This window comes from Trichechus manatus, unplaced genomic scaffold (genome assembly GCF_000243295.1).
Source record: "Trichechus manatus latirostris isolate Lorelei unplaced genomic scaffold, TriManLat1.0 scaffold00050, whole genome shotgun sequence".
Lineage (NCBI taxonomy): Eukaryota > Metazoa > Chordata > Mammalia > Sirenia > Trichechidae > Trichechus > Trichechus manatus.
Window position 1 is genome coordinate 9,723,503 of NW_004443986.1, and position 16,575 is coordinate 9,740,077.

At 41.1% G+C, this 16,575-nt stretch overlaps 1 protein-coding gene across 2 annotated transcripts in view; it reads left to right on the forward strand.

Annotated features, from left to right (window-relative positions):
* Positions 1-16,575, forward strand: part of KLHL7 (kelch like family member 7) — a 122,475-nt gene that overhangs the window by 22,627 nt on the left and 83,273 nt on the right. Inside the window, exon 2 of one of the 2 annotated variants that reach the window (XM_023732317.1) lies at positions 2,922-2,994. The exons of the other annotated variant lie outside the window; for it this stretch is intronic. Coding sequence (XP_023588085.1) covers positions 2,922-2,994 — 73 coding nt within the window. The remainder of the gene's footprint in view (positions 1-2,921; positions 2,995-16,575) is intronic. 2 annotated transcript variants of the gene reach the window in all.

A 16,575-nucleotide genomic window follows, 5' to 3' on the forward strand; every position in this document is an offset into this window, starting at 1 on the left:
AACTAAAACAACTCTTCAGACAGGTATTGGACTGGACTGTGGGACATAAAGTGATACTCGTGAGGAGTGTGCCTCTTAGCTCAAGTAGATACAAGAGACCAAAGGGGCAGCTTCTGTCCAGAGGTGAGATGGGAAGGCAGAGAGGGTTAGGAGCTAGTTGATTGAACATGGGGAATCAGGCACGGAAAGGAGGAATAGGCTGTCACAGAATGGGGTGAGCAATTAGGGTCACATAATAATGTATGTATAAAATTTTGTATGGGAGACTAACTTGAAATGTAAACTTCATTTAGACTACAATTAAAAAAAAAAAAAAGAAATGGGCAAAGGGTATCAACAGGCACTTCACCAAAGAAGACATTCAGGTGGCTAACAGACACTTGAGGAAATGCTCATAATCATTAGCCATTAGAGAAATGCCAATCAAAACTACAATGAGATACCATTGCACCCCAACAAGGCTAGCATTAATCCGAAAAACACAAAATAATAAATGTTGGTGAGGTTGTGGAGAGACTGGAACACTTATACACTGCTGGTGGGAATGTAAAATGGTACAACCACTTTGGAAATCGATTTGACGCTTCCTTAAAAAGCTAGAAATAGAAGTACCATAGGATCCAGCAATCCCACTGCTTGGAATATATCCTAGAGAAATAAGAGCCATCACACGAATAGGTATGTGCACACCTATGTTCGTTGCAGCACTGTTCGCAATAGCAAAAAGATGGAAACAACCTAGGTGCCCATCAACAGACAAATGGATAAACAAATTATGGTATATTCACACAATGGAATACTAGGCAACGATGAAGAACAATGATGAATCCGTGAAACATAACATGGAGGAATCTGGAAGACATTATGCTTAGTGAATTTAGTCTGTTGCAAAGGACAAATATTGTATGAGGCCACTATTACAAGAACTCAAGAAAAGGTTTAAACACAGAAGAAAACATTCTTTGATGGTTACAAGGGTGGAGAGGGAGGGAGAGGGGTATTCACTAACTAGATGGTAGATAAGAATTATCTTAGGTGAAGGGAGAGACAACACACACTACAGGGGAAGTCAGCACAACTGGACTAAACCAAAAGCTAAGAAGTTTCCTGAACACCACCAAACACTTAGAGGGAGAGAGTAGCAGGGGCGGGGGCCTGGGGACCATGGTTTCAGAGGACATCTAGGTCAATTGATATAACAAAGTTTATTAAGAAAATATTCTGCATCCCACTTTGGTGAATGGCTTCTGGGTCTTAAAAGCTTGCGAGTGGCCATCTAAGATAAATCAATTGGTCCCAACCCACCTGGAGCAAAGCAGAATGAAGAACACCAAAGACACAAGGAAAATATTAGCCCAAAAGATAGAAAGGGCCACATAAACCAGAGGCTCCATCAGCCCGAGACCAGAACTAGATGGTGTCTGGCTACCACCAATGACCGCCCTGACAGGGAACACAACAGAGAGTCTCTGACGGAGCAGGAGATAAGTGGGGTGCAGAACTCCAATTCTAGTAAAAAGACCAGACTTACTGGTCTGACTGAGACTGGAGGGACCCCAGAAGACATGTACCCCGGCTCTCTGTTTGCCCAGAACTGAAACCATTCCCGAAGCCATCTCTTCAGACAGGGATTGGACTGGACTATGGGACTGAAAATGATTCTCGTGAAGAGAGCGCTTCTTAGCTCAAGTAGATACATGAGACTAAATGGGCAGCTTCTGTCTGGAGGTGAGATGAGAAGGCAGAAAGGGACAGGAGCTGGCTGAATGGACACGGGAAATCCAGGGTGGAAAGGAGGAGTGTGCTGTCACGTTATAGGGAAAGCAGCTAGGGTCACATAGCAATGTGTGCGTAAATTTTTGCATGAGAAACTGACTTGAATTGTAAACTTAAAGCACAATAAAAATATATATATATTTGCAGCTCTGCTTTTGACTGTTGCTATTGTTAAGTGTCATCAAGTCGTTACTCATCTCATAGCAACCCCATGTGGCAGAGTAGAACAGCCCCATAGAGTTTCCTAGACTGTCATCTTTACGGTAGCAGATTTCCAGATCTTTCTCCGGCAGAGTGGCTAGTGGGTTCAAACTGCCAGCCTTTGGTTAGCGCCAAGCGCTTAACCATTGCGCCACCAGGGCTCCTTTGGACTAGAGGATACAAGAGTAAAGAAGAAGAAGGGGGAAAAAAACTGCCCTCGAGGCTTCTCTTGGTGCTGGTTTTACAAGCAGTTCTCTGACACGTGCATGTAAAGGAGCAGCATTGTTATGAAGGCAGCTGGGGAAGGCAAAGGTCATTTTGCCTAAACAGAATCCAAGTGGAGTAAGCAAAAGAGGTTTCTGAGCAGCCAAAAGAGATTTCACAGATTCCAAATACTGTAAGTCTTAGGCTGTATCCTTAGACAAGCTTCCTATTTTAGGCACAATTCTAGCAATTTTGGTATAGGAGAATACTGGCTCTCTTCCAAAGTTAAATTTTGAGAACCTTCAGAGTTAATGCTAGGAGATGCTCCAGCAGGGAAGCAGTTAAACCCTGCAGCCCTGTTTGACCCACATCTGATTCTCATGGGCATTGTAACTGTTCTCAAAGTATGTTTTGACTAGCAACCCACAAGTGATAAAAGGCAAATTTAGAGGTTTCCTTGAAGTATTTGATAAGTTTTTATAGCCTTTAGAGAAATTAACCCCAAAGATGTTATGGCTTTATTGCCCTGTAGAAAGTTAACCAATTGTGCATCTAACTTAGTAATGTTTTCTTTTGGTACCTGTAAACACATTTTTGTGTGTCTGTTGTGTGTGAGACAGAGAGAACGAAGCATTAGGGAACCAACTCTTTGTCTAATTGTTTAATTCCTGGTTCCCTCACTAATGAATTACTGAATAAAACTTTGGTACTTTCTAACAAATGACTTTACTTTTTTACAGCTCTTTACCGTTCTACACATTACCTGAGACACCTACCTACCCTCAGTCCATAAAGACTGAAAGAAGTGCACAGGTACTCAATCTGTATTACTCCTTCTTATCTCCTAGCCTGTCCACAGGAGGGGCCATCTTAACATCCACCCCAGAGTATTGCCTTCTTGGAAATTTTGAGGTCTTCGGTTGCAACCAAGAGAGATAGATTTTTGCACTCGGAAGTTCCCCGGGCCTCTCCCTCCCAGTCTCTCATCAGCTGATTGCTACCATCAAGGAGAGACATAGCAAATGACCTGACCTCGACCTTTTAAAAGCATCAGTATAATTGTCTTACTATAATAAAATACCCGTCTTACTTTAATAAAAAACTAAAGTGCTATGTCAAGAGAAATGAGTCCAAGGGCCTTTTCTTATAGAACTTTGCAGTATTTGTAACTTCCTTATGTTTGCTATTTCTATCACTCCTTATTTGCTTCCCTAAAATAAGTGGTACAACTTAAAACAAGAAGAGCCTTTGCTGAAGGGTTATGAGAATTTTTTTTTTCCTTTTTTTATTTCTGTTAAGATATCTCCCATCCCCTATATATAACCAACGTTAGCAATTTGGTTTATCTTTCCAGGCAGTTTTTCTATCTTCTTATAAATATTTTCAGTATATTCTCCTATCTTTCCAAGTCAATTGAATGTCTTCTTGAACCATTTTCTTATAATTGTGAAAGATTGTCTCAACAGATCTTGAATGTTAGTACAACAATGAAATACTCAGGAATCGTGTTCAACCTATTTGGGAGTTTAAAAATGCATTTTTTTGTAGTTTTTCTGTTATATGTTTGTCTTGTCTATTCTTGGAAATGCTTATGAAGTAGGTGTAAATGTAGAGAGGAGGAGAATAGGGAAGAAATCTAGAGAAGCTGGAAAAAGTTACCTAGAAAGTCCAGTCCTTAAGTTTCCAGTGAGGGGGAATGGGGGGGGTTCCCACTAACTTTACAGTGTCCCTCTGGTGTCTATGTTTGCAATGTGAGGGGGGAAATGAAGATAAATATAAGTGTAGGAAAACACGATGCCCTGAAAGCAGGGTGCGCAGTAGATGGATACTTGAGATAAGCTAGACATGGATGCTAAAGCTCAGTGGGAAGGAATTTAGAAAAAAGACATGCTTCCTCCAGTCAGCTTGACCTGTGAAGTAAAATAAGATGAATAAACTAATTCACTCCTTCAGAAAATTTTATCAAGCATCTAGTCTGTGACAGCACCATGCTAGGTGATAGAATTACAAAATATAACAGCTAACAAGATTGTCCACATGGAGAAGACTGATGTATGAACAGATAGGTAAAACATTATTTAAATGCACAATAGGGAAGCATAGAGGAGGGGCAAATAACTCAGAGTTTATTCGTTGGTTGCTTGGTTTTTGGGTGTGAGTGGGTAGCTAGAATCAGAAAAGACTTCCTGAAAGAGGTAATATCAAAGATTAGACCTAACAAGTAGAGTTGTCCAGTTAAGCAAACAGCAGATACCAAGAGGCTAAACAGCAGAGATCCAGAGGGCAAAATAGCATGGCAGGTTAGGGGAACTCATGGTAGTTTAATTGGCTGAAGACCCAGGAGCCCAGGAAGGTGGTGAGAGGTAAGGCAGGAGAAGAAAGCATGTTCTTCATATTTATATTTCAAGTAGGTTTTTCTCTGGCTAATAGAATAGCTAATGTTAAGACTAGGAGCCCTGGTGGCGCAACAGTTAGGCGCTTGGCTGCGAACCGGAAGGTTAGCAGTTTGAACCCACCCAGCTGATCTGCAGGAGAAAGACCTGGCCATCTGCTTCTGTAAAGATTAAAGCCAAGAAAACCCTATGAGGCAGTTCTCCTCTGTTATAAGCGGTTGCTGTGAGTCAGAACTGACTCAGTGGCACCTAACAACAACATTAAGACTAAGTGTAAAGATGGTAATAGGGAACTCAGGGTTGAGAAGGGACAATGTTGACATGTATTGGGGTTGTTAACCATTATCATAAAATAATATGTGTACTAACTGTTTAATGAGAAACTATTTGTTCTGTAAACCTTCATCTAAAGTTCAATAAAAGAAAAAAATACTAAAAAATAAAAACTGTTGTACCTCCAAAGAAGCATTTAAAGAAAAAAAAGACTAAGTGTAAACTGTATTTACAGTTCATTTATTCAAACTTGAGAAACAAGGAGAAAGGCTCACTGTCTTGCTCTCTAAGCATACGGGAAAGAAAGCTGGTAGAAGTGAAGCTTGTTGTCTGTCACAGAGGACCCTGGGGCATGGAGAAGTTGATAGGATGATAGAGACAGATTTCTCATGGTCAAAGGTATGGTTTACCAAAAGACTGAGTTGGTCCTAAGCCCCTCGGAGTCAGCATCTCCTTGAGGTGGTGAGGTGAAGGTGGCAAAGAAGGGAGGTGAAAGTAGAAAAGAGGGCAGCAGGACATATAAATTAACAGTCAGGTTAACAGGACCTGTTACAGTCAGGACGCCTCTGGAAAATGCCAGTCACTCAAGCCCCTTCTTGTTGTTAGGTGCCGTCAAGTTGATTGTTACTCATAGAGACCCCATGCACAACAGAATGAAACACTGCCCGGTCATGGGCCATCCTCACAATTGTTGCTATGTTTGAGCCCATTGTTGCAGTCACTGTGTCAGTCCATCTCACTGAGGGTTGTCTTAGGCTGGATTCTCTAGAGAAGTAAAACCAGTAAAGCATATAAATATATGTAAGGAGAGATTTATATCAAAGAAATGGCTCATGTGGTTATAGGGGCTGGAACATCCCAATTCCGTGGGTCAGGATTGAGGCTTCTCCTGATTCACATAGCCACAGGGGCTGGAAATCCAAGATTGGCAGGTCAGAAAGCAGGGCACTTGCTCACAGGCTGCAAAGATCAATGAATCCCAAGATCGGCAGGCAAGACCACAGGTAAGCTGTTAGCTCAAGTCCCAGGAACCAGAGGTCAGACGAACAGGAGCCAGCTGCAGGATCCAGCATGAGCAAAAAGCCCACGAGCCTTGCCAGAATGTCCACTTACATTTGATGCAGGCCACACGCCCAAGGAAACTCGCTTTCAACTGATTGGCTACTCACAGCAGATCCCATCATGGTGGTGATCACATTATATCAGATCTCATCATGGAAGTGATCACAACATCATATGACTGCCAAACCACTGAGAATCATGGCCCAGCCAAGTTGACACACAACTAACCATCACAGGGGTCTTCCTCTTTTTCAGTGACCCTCTATTTTACCAAGCATGATATCCTTCTCTGGTCCCTCCTAGTAACATGTCCAAAGTAAGCAAGAGGAAGTCTCACTATCGTTACTTCTAAGGAGCATTCTGGCTGTACTTCTTCCATGACAGATTTGTTTGTTCTTCTGGCAGTCCATGGTATATTCAATATTCTTCGCCAACACTATAATTTAAATGCATTAATTCTTTGGTCTTCTTTACTAGTTGTCCAGCTTTCACATGCATATGAGGTGGTTGAAAATACCATGGCTTGGGTCTCGGGGAACATCTAGCTCAATTGGCATAACACAGTTTATAAAGAAAATGTTCTGCATTCTGCCTTGGCGAGTAACATGTGAGGTCTTAAAAGCCTGTGAGCAGCCATCTAAGATACTCCACTGGTCTCACCCCTTCGGGAGCAAGGGAGAATGAAGAGAACAGGATACAAGGAAAAGATTAGTCCAAAGGACTAATGGACCACAGCTACCAAGGCCTCCACCAGACTGAGTCCAGTACAGCTAGATGGTGCCCGGCTACCACCACTGACTGCTCTGACCAGGATCACAACAGAGGGTTCTGGACAGAGCTGGAGAAGGATGTAGAACAAAATTCTAACACACACACAAAAAAGACCGGATTTACTGGCCTGTAAGAGACTGGAGAAACCCCGAGAGTATGGCCCCAGACACCCTTTTAGCTCAGTGGTGAAGTCACTTCCGAAGTTCACTGTTCAGCTGGGGATTGGACAGCCCCATAAAACAAAACGTGGCTAATGAGGCACAGCAGTCCAGGGACAAGGACTAGAAGGCAGAAGGGGACAGGAAAGCTAGTGATAGGGAACCCAAGTTTGAGTAAGGACAGTGTTGAAGTGTAGTGGGGTTGTTAACCATTGTCATAGGGTAACACGTGTACTAACTGTTTGATGAGAAACTGTTTTGTTCTATAAACCTTCATCTAAAGTGAGAATAGCAGCACAACTGGAAGAATGTAATCGATGTCACTGAATTGTGCACGTAGAAATTTTTGAAATGGTCTATCTTTAGCTGTGTATATTTTCACCAAAAAAAAAAGATCGAGAAGGGAGAGGGTTGACATGTCATGGGGTTGTTAACCAGTGTCATAAAATAATATGTGTACTGACTGTTTAATGGAAACTATTTGTTCTGTAAACCTTCACCTGAAGTACAATAAAAAAATTTAAAAAAAAATACTATGGCTTGGGTCTGGCGCACCTTAGTCCTCAAGGTGACATCTTTCTTTTTAACACTTTAAAGAAATCTTTTGCAGCAGATTTGCCCAATACAATACATCGTTTTATTTTTTGACTACTGCTTCCATGAGCATTGATTGTGGATCCAAGCCCCTTACTACCACCTAGGAACTAACTTCTGAAAGTTTTCTCATGTTCTGGGAAGAAGCTAAAGGTCCCTCACTCTAACTGGGCCCTTCAGTGACCTGAGTCCTTAGGTGAGTGAGAGATAAACTGACAGAGAAGCTTATGAGAGGGGGTGGAGGATCCAGCATCTTTATGCTTTGCATCCTTAACTCCCTGGGTTAGCCAGAAGAACAAGAGGCATTGACACAGGGATATGGCTAAAGACATGCGAAAGCTGGACAGTGAATAAGGAAGACTGAAAAAGAATTAATGCATTTGAATTACGGTGTTGGCGAAGAATATTGAATATACCATGGACTGCCAGAAGAACGAACAAATCTGTCTTGGAAGAAGTACAGCCAGAATGCTCCTTAGAACAAGGATGGTGAGACTTCATCTCGCATACTTTGGACATGTAATCAGGGGACCAGTCCCTGGAGAAGGACATCATGCTTGATAAAGTAGAGGGTCATCGAGAAAGAGGAAGACCCTCAACGAGATGGATTGACACAGTGACTGCAACAATGGGCTCAAACATAGAATGATTGTGAGGATGGTGCAGGACCAAGCAACGTTTGGTTCTGTTATACATGGGGTTGCTATGAGTTGGAACTGACTAAACAGCACCTAACAACAGCACTGTTCTTTATAGTCTCAATATCTGGTATCTGCTGTATTTCTCTGGCCATGATTTTTCAGTCTGCCTTAGGAAATAGTGCTAGGCTCTCCGGAGAGCACCACTGCCCAATTCACGTAAGTGGAGTTTTGGTTTCGAGTATTCAATACAATCAACATTTAAGTGCCTACTGTGTTGGGTAAAAGTTGAAATCAACTGGATGGCAATGGGTTTGGTTTTCTGGTTTGTCTTGGGTCATTTATGACAATGGAAACTAATTTTTTTAGAAAAATAATTTGCTAATTTATATAACAAAATATTCCATTTGCCATCAATTACAGTGCCTCCCCTAGCTTAGTTCTTTGTATAAATATTTATTGACTTGAGTCAAGATGGTCCGAGGTACTCTGAACCTATTTTAAGTACTCAGCAAGTCCAGAGCCAAACACTTGCACTTATCTAGTAAATGTGAGGCAGAACTAAATGCATTGTACTAAAATCCTTTCATAGAAGGATTCATTGTTGTGTTGTCTTCTCTGTTAACTAAAACATTTTAATTACAAGCTGTGGTTATAGTGAATTAGTGTATGACCCACAGGCAAAACAGTCAATTAAGCAATTATAAGAAATGTATTAACTTCCTTGAGTTTCCCCTGTGTTACAAACAATTCCTGGAAGGTTTTTGAGATACTGCCTTTCATTCCTGACTCTCTTTCACTAGAGACTGTTGCTGTCGAGTGATTCCAACTCATAGCAATCCTATAGGACAGACTAGAATTGCCCCATAGGGTTTCCAAGGAGTAGCTGATGAATTCATACTACTGGCCTTTTTGGTTAGCAGCCAAGCTCTTAACCACTTTGCTTCCAGGGCTTCTTTTCACTACAGCATCTATATAATTCACATCTTTTCAACTGAAGATGCGACTAAATTGTACCTTTTTTCTCCACTTGATGGAAGAATCAGATGAGTTTGGAAGACTAAATTTGTTTAGGACTTTAACTGAGGGGAGAGGACTACATTCGTGGATGTGGCCACTTGAATTGGTCTATGGGCTAAAGACCACCAGTTTGTCCCTTTCCAATCACTTTTGAAAGAATGTTGACTTCTAATGCTATACTTTCAATGTCAGATTTTCCCTTTGAGGTTTAGCCAAAAAGTGAGTGGTTGTGAAAGACATTTTTTCTAGCTTTCTTGCCTGGATATGAATTTTTTTTAATATAACTTTGGAAAAGGCAAGGCAATCCAGAAAACCACAAATTGTGTAAAGGGAGAAAATAGTGTTCATTAAGTGAATTACTCAGTGTAAGAGTTCAGAGTGGAGCCCAGTTTTTCTGACTTTTACTTTCATTTTCCAGGCTCTCTGATCAGGACTAGGTCAGACGTGGGAATAAATAAGTATGTTGGAAACATGAGAAATGAGTTGCCACTCCTCCAAGAAAGATCTGTTTACAATTAACAAAACAATAATAATAACCACAATAACACACATTTTTTGATTACCTACTATGTGCCAAACACCACACTAGTTATTCTAATTGCCACAATAATCCTGCAAAACATGCATTATTATCTCCATTTTCAAGCTAAGGAAACTGGGGTTCAATAAGGTTAAATCAGATGCCTAACATTACACGGCTAGTAAGAAGTGGAAGCAGGGATTGAATTCTATTCTATTCTGTTATTATGATTATATTCTATTGAGCCACCTTGCCTCTTGACATTTGAAACAAGAACAAAAAACTCTTCATGATGTTATGCCTGGGACAAGGGATGAATCCAGGTTTTGTGGAGCTTAAAGTTTATACTGTATATCGTGGTGGCTTGCCTGTTGCTGTGATGCTGGAAGCTATGCCACTGGTATTTCAAATACCAGCAGAGTCACCCATCGTGTACAGGTTTCAGCAGAGCTTCCAGACTAAGAGAGACTAAGAAGAAGGAGCTGGCAGTCTACTTCTGAAAAAACTGGCCAGTGAAAACCTTATGAATAGTAGCGGAATGTTGTCTGACATAGTGCCAAAAGATGAGCCCCTCGAGTTGGAAGGCACTCAAAATACGACTAAGGAACAGCTGCCTCCTCAAAGTAGAATCAACCTTACTGATGTGGATGGAGTAAAGCTTTTGGGACCTTCCTTTGCTGATGTGGCATGACTCAGAATGAGAAGAAACAGCTGCAAACATCCATTAATATTCGGAACGTGGAATGTACAAAGTATGAATCTAGGATAATTGGAAGTTGTCAAAAATGAAATGGAAAGCATAAAAATCAATATTCTAGACATTAGTGAGCTGAAGTAGACTGGTATTGGCCATTTTGAATCTGACAATCATATGGTCTACTATGCTGGGAATGACAAATTGAAGAGGAATGGCATCACTTTCATCGTCAAAAAAGAACGTTTCAAGATCTATTCAGAATGAAGTACAACACTGTCAGTGATAGGATAATATCCGTACACCTGAAAGGAAGACCAGTTAATATAACTGTTATTCAAATTTACACACCAGCCACTAATGCCAGAGGTAAAGAAATTGAAGGTTTTTGCCAACTTCTGTAGACTGAAATTGATCAAACATGCAATCAAGATACATTGATAATTACTGGTGATTGGAATGTAACAGTTGGAAACGAAGAAGGATCAGTAGTTGGAAAATATGGCCTTGGTGATAGAAACGATGTCGGAGATTGCATGATAGAATTTTGCAAGACTAACGACTTCTTCATTGCAAATACCTTTTCTCAACAAAATAAACGACAGCTACACACATGCACCTCACAGGAATCAAATCTGTGGAAAGAGATGGTGGAGAAGCTTAATATCATCAATCAAAACAAGGCCAGGGGCCGACTACAGAACAGACCGTCAATTGCTCATATGCAAGTTCAAGCTGAAGAAAATTAGAACAAGTCCACAAGAGCCAAAATACAACCTTGAGTATATACCACCTGAATTTAGAGACCATCTCAAGAACAGATTTGACACATCGAATGCTAATGACCAAAGACCAAACGAGTTGTGAAATGACATCAAGGACATCATACATGAAGAAAGCAAAAGGTCATTAAAAAGATAAGAAAGAAAAGACCAAAATGGGTGTCAGAAGAGACTCTGAAACTTGCTTTTGAACATAGAGTAGCAAAAGTGAATGGAAGAAATGATGAAGTAAATAAGTTGAACAGAAGATTTCAAAGGGCAGCTCCAGAAGACAAAGTATTGTAATGAAATGTGCAAAGCCCTGGAGTTAGAAAACCAAAAGGGAAGAACACACTCAGCATTTCTCAGGCTGAAAGAACTGAAGAAAAAAAATCAAGCCCCGAATTGCAATATTGAAAGAGTCTACAGGGAAAATATTGAACGACACAGAAAGCGTCAAAAGAAGATGGAAGAAATACACAGTCATTGTACCAGAAAGAATTAGTCAACATTCAACCATTGTAGGAGGTAGCACATGATCAAGAACAGATAGTACTGAAGGAAGAGGTCCAAGCTGCACTGAAGGCACTGGGGGAAAGCAAGTCTCCAGGAATTGATGGAATACCAATGGATATGTTTCAACAAACATGCAGTGCTGAAGGTGCTCACCCATCTAGGCCAAGAAGTTTGGAAGATGGAAGACAGCTACCTGACCAGCCGACTGGAAGAGATCCATATTTGTGCCCATTTGAAAGAAAGGTACTTCAAAAGAGTGCGGAAATTATTGACCAATGTCGTTAATATCACACATAAGTAAAATTTTGCTGAAGATCAATCAAAAGCAGTTGTAGCGGTACATCAACAGGGAACTGCCAGAAATTCACGCTGGGTTCAGAAGAGGGCGGGGAATGAGGGATATCATTGCTAATGTCAGATGTATCTTAGCTAAAAGCAGAGAATACCAGAAAAATGTTTATCTGTGTTTTATTGACTATGCAAAGGCATTCGACTGTGTGGATCATAACAAATTATGGATAACATTGTGAAGAATAGGAATTCCAGAACACTTAATCATGCTCATGAGGAACCTGTACATAGACCAAGAGGCAGTCATTCGAGTAGAACAAGGGTGGTTTTAAGTCAGGAGAGGTATACATAAGGGTTGTATCCTTTCACCATAGTTATTCAGTCTGTATACTGGGCAAATAATCCAAGAAGCTGGACTGTATGAAGAAGAATGAGGCATCAGAATTGGAGGAAGACTCTTTAACAACCTGCAGTATGCAGATGACACAACTTTCCTTGCTGAAAGTGAAGAGGACTTGAAGCACTTACTAAGATCAAAGACTACAGCCTTCAGTATGGATTACACCTCAACATAAACAAAAATCCTCACAACTGGACCAATAAGCAGTATCATGATAAACGGAGAAAAGCTTGAAGTTGTCAAGGATTTCATTTTACTTGGATCCACGATCAACACCCATGGAAGCAGCCATCAAGAAATCAAACAATGTATTGCATTGGGTATATCTACTGCAAAAGATCTCTTTAAAGTGTTGAAAAGCAAAGATGTCACCTTGAGGACTGAGGTGCACCTGACCCAAGCCATGGTATTTTCAATTGCCTCATGTGCATGCGAAAGCTAGATAATGAATAAGGAAGAACGAAGAAGAATTAATGCATTTGAATTATTGTATTGGCAAAGAATATGGAGCATACCATGGACTGTCAGAAGAATGAACAAATCTGTCTTGGAAGAATTACAGCCAGAATGCTCCTTAGAAACAAGGATGGTGAGACTTTGTCTCATGTATTTTGGAGATGTTATCAGGAGGACCAGTCCTGGAGAAGGACGTTATGCTTGGTAAAGTAGAGGGCCAGTGAAAAAGAGGAAGATACTCAGTAAGATGGATTGACACAGTGATTGCAACAATCGGCTCAAGCATAATGATTGTGAGGATGGCACAGGACCAGGCAGTGTTTTGTTCTGTTGTACGTAGGGTCACTATGATCCGGAACAGACTCGACGTCACCAACAACAAAGTTTATATAATTTGGAGGGAGCACTTCTTTAGGAAAAGAGTACAAATATACCTTGTTTTACAAATTTTACAAAAATATATGGTTTTGTGAATCCATTATTAGGGCTCTCCTCTGTCTCTTTGAAAGGACTAGGCGCACAAGGGGCTCTGACACTTCAGCTTCATTAGTGTCACAGTAAATCCACCTCTGCTGGGGATTCAACATTTCAGGTTACCTTTGCCTGGTTAAGAGAGTGGCAGAAGGTGCTTTTGTGATACAACAGTACCGGACACCACCCCCAAAAAACGTAGTTCATTGCTTTCGGCAGCTTGTGTGCTGCTGGGAATTAGGGTGTGTTGGTCAGAGCCTTCAACACATAAAGGTCATCTTGGGAGGAATGGAAGTGAGAACTTATCTCTTTTACTCTGAAGTTCAAATGAATCAAAGTTACTTGATGGACTTGGGTGAGTAAACCCAAGTTAGACAACAAGAAAGAGCAAGAAGATCCCAGGGAGGTAATTTACTATGAAGAGAGAAAAGACAGGCTGAGATCAGCCCGGAAAAGTGAACCTTGAGTCTGTATGTATTCATAGATCTGCCCCACCACCACCACCACCACCACACAGTCATTTTGATGGCCCTAGAGAATTGCCTATGTGACTCATAAGAGGTTGAAGGTAGTGAGGCTGGGCCATTTTTGGTGTAGATCCCTTTTAACTAATGTGCATCTATTCTCTGCACAATGAGGAACCATGATAGGCTGGGCTAGGAGCTGCAATATCCTTAGTGGCAATAATTAGAGCAGGTGGCCCAGCTTGAGCCACAGCTATTTGGTCTGCCCTGGGTCAGCAGACAACAACACAGGTTCAGCTTCAGCAATAGTAGCAATGGCATGGTTGGTCACTGGGCAGCAGGAGCATGGCCTGGTCAGGGACACATGTTCAGACTGCTCAGGTTTCAGAACCTGTCACCAGGCCTCTTAGTCAATGCTGTATCAGCAGCAGCACGTTCTGGGATTACAGCATCAAGATGGCTCTGTGGAATCTTCTGGCCTCCAGGAGGCACGTTGAGTTTTGACTTCACTAAAAAAAATAAGAGCAAGGAGGACAGACACTTGAACATAAGCCAGCACCCCTGGGGCTTCCTGGATATACTTGGGGGGAAGGCAAAAAAGACTGGACTTCCTGCAGTGAAGCATGCAACACTAAATTGGGTAGTAAAAGGAAGTATGACTGGTAAAGGTCATTATGAGGACATGTTTTTCCAGGTCACTCTGAATAGTTCTTTCCCTCTGTTGGATCCTTTTCCTCTGTTCTCTTCTTTTGCTCTCTTGTACTCTTTTTCATAGAAACCTCATCCTGCATCTCCAATGACTTACTGGACATTAACTGTACAATACTCAAACTCAATTTGTCTAAGACCCACCTCAACGAAGAACACTTATAAATCAATAAGTAAAAGATCCAAATGAAAAATTAACAAAGGACATCCACGGGCTGTTCACAAAGGATAAAAAAATGCCAGTAAACATATGAAAAAATGCTCAATCTCATTAACAATTTTTAAAATGACATTGAAATATCATTTTTTTAATTTTTATTGTACTTTAGATGAAGGTTTACAGAAAAAACTAACTTCTCATTAGACAGTTAGTACACATATTGTTTTATGACGTTAGTTAACAACCCCACGACATGTCAGTACTCTCCCTTATTGACCTTGGGTTCCCTATTACCAGATTTCCTGTCCCCGCCTGCCTTCTAGTCCTTGCCCCTGGGCTGGTGTGCCCATTTAGTCTCGTTTTGTTTTATGGACCTGTCTAATCTTTGGATGAAAGTCAGGAGTGACTTCATTACTGAGCTAAAAGGGTGTCCAGGGGCCATACTCTCGAGGTTTCTCCAGTCTCTGTCAGGCCAGGAAGTCTGGTCTTTTTCTAAATTAGAATCTTGTTCTACATTTTTCTCCAGCTCTGTCTGGGTCCCTCTATTGTGATCCCTGTCAGAGCAGTCAGTGGTGGTAGCTGGGCACCATCTAGTTGTGAGTTGTGCTGGACTCAGTCTGGTGGAGGCTGTGGTAGTTGTGGTCCATTAGTCCTTTGAACTTATCTTTCCCTTGTATCTTTAGTCTTCTTCATTCTCCCTTGCTCACGAAGGGGTGAGACCAGTGGAGTATCTTACATGGCCGTTCACAGGCTTTTAAGACCCCAGATGCTACTCACCAAAGTAGAATGTAGAACATTTTATTTATAAACTATATTATGCCAGTTGAGCTAGATGTTCCCTGAGACCATGGTCCCCACAGTCCTTAGCCCAGCAGTTGGATACCTCAGGGAGTTTGGATGTGTCTATGGAGCTTCCATGACCTTGCCTTGGACAGGTTGTGCCAGCTTCCCCAGTATTGTGTACTATCTTACCCTTCACCAAAGACATATCATTTTTTTGCCTATCATATTGATAAAGATTTTCAAAACTCAGGGTTCCACAATCATAATCCAGAGCTACAGTTCTTTTTAAAAGAGTTACCCCAGTGTCTTCAAGCTTATTACCAGCTTCCTTTGTCCACTTAGGACTCTTCCCTGAAGATGAATGATCGCTCCATTCATCAATTATCTTCACAAAAGGAACAGAAGAGTTATTCTGACATTTAGAAAAGCTGATAAAACAACCTGGGTCTCACAGAATCAACCAGATTTCTTCCAAGTGTTCATTCATTCATTCACTCCTGTTAGGGGTAGGGCCTAGAGGTAATAGGTGAAAAGACACACTTTAGAAATATGTGAGTCTCTACCACTCATTGACTATTGTCACTTACCACCTTGATTTGTTTGATGCTTTCTGGTGTCTTATGTTCCTAATTAGAATCTAAGCTTTCTTTTTGGGGAGGATGGGGGCAGGAAGCATGTAGTATTTCTTTGACTTTTCCTACAGTACTTTTCACATACAAAATGCTAGATAAATGTTTGCTCATCTCTTGCTTACTTTCCACACAGTATCAATAATTTGACGTAAATATAACCGAGAGGTTCATATAGGGTTGTGGTTAATGGACTGAGCTCTGAAGTTAGATAGACTTAGTTTCATATCCCCGTGCTGCCGTCTACTACCACCGTGACCTGAAACCTTGTCTTCTCACCTGTAAAATGGGGTGATAGTAGTACAGTTCTTGACACAGCATAAGCACTCCATAAATGTTAGATTTGAAGAGACAACTTGTGAACAACCTGTGGTACTTAAATCTGTTAAATCTTTAGATGCTTTTAAAAAGTACTAAGGCAGTTCAAATGGCCAGGTGTGATTGCTCATATATACATACAAAAGCTTCCAAGACCTCACAGTTGGTTTTTTAAAACAACTTTATTGAGTACTAATGGACACACAAACTGCACATATTACCTGCTATACAGCTACAGTAGTCAAAACAGCCTGGTACTGGTACAACGACAGATACATTGACCAATGGAACAGAATTGAGAACCCAGATGTAAA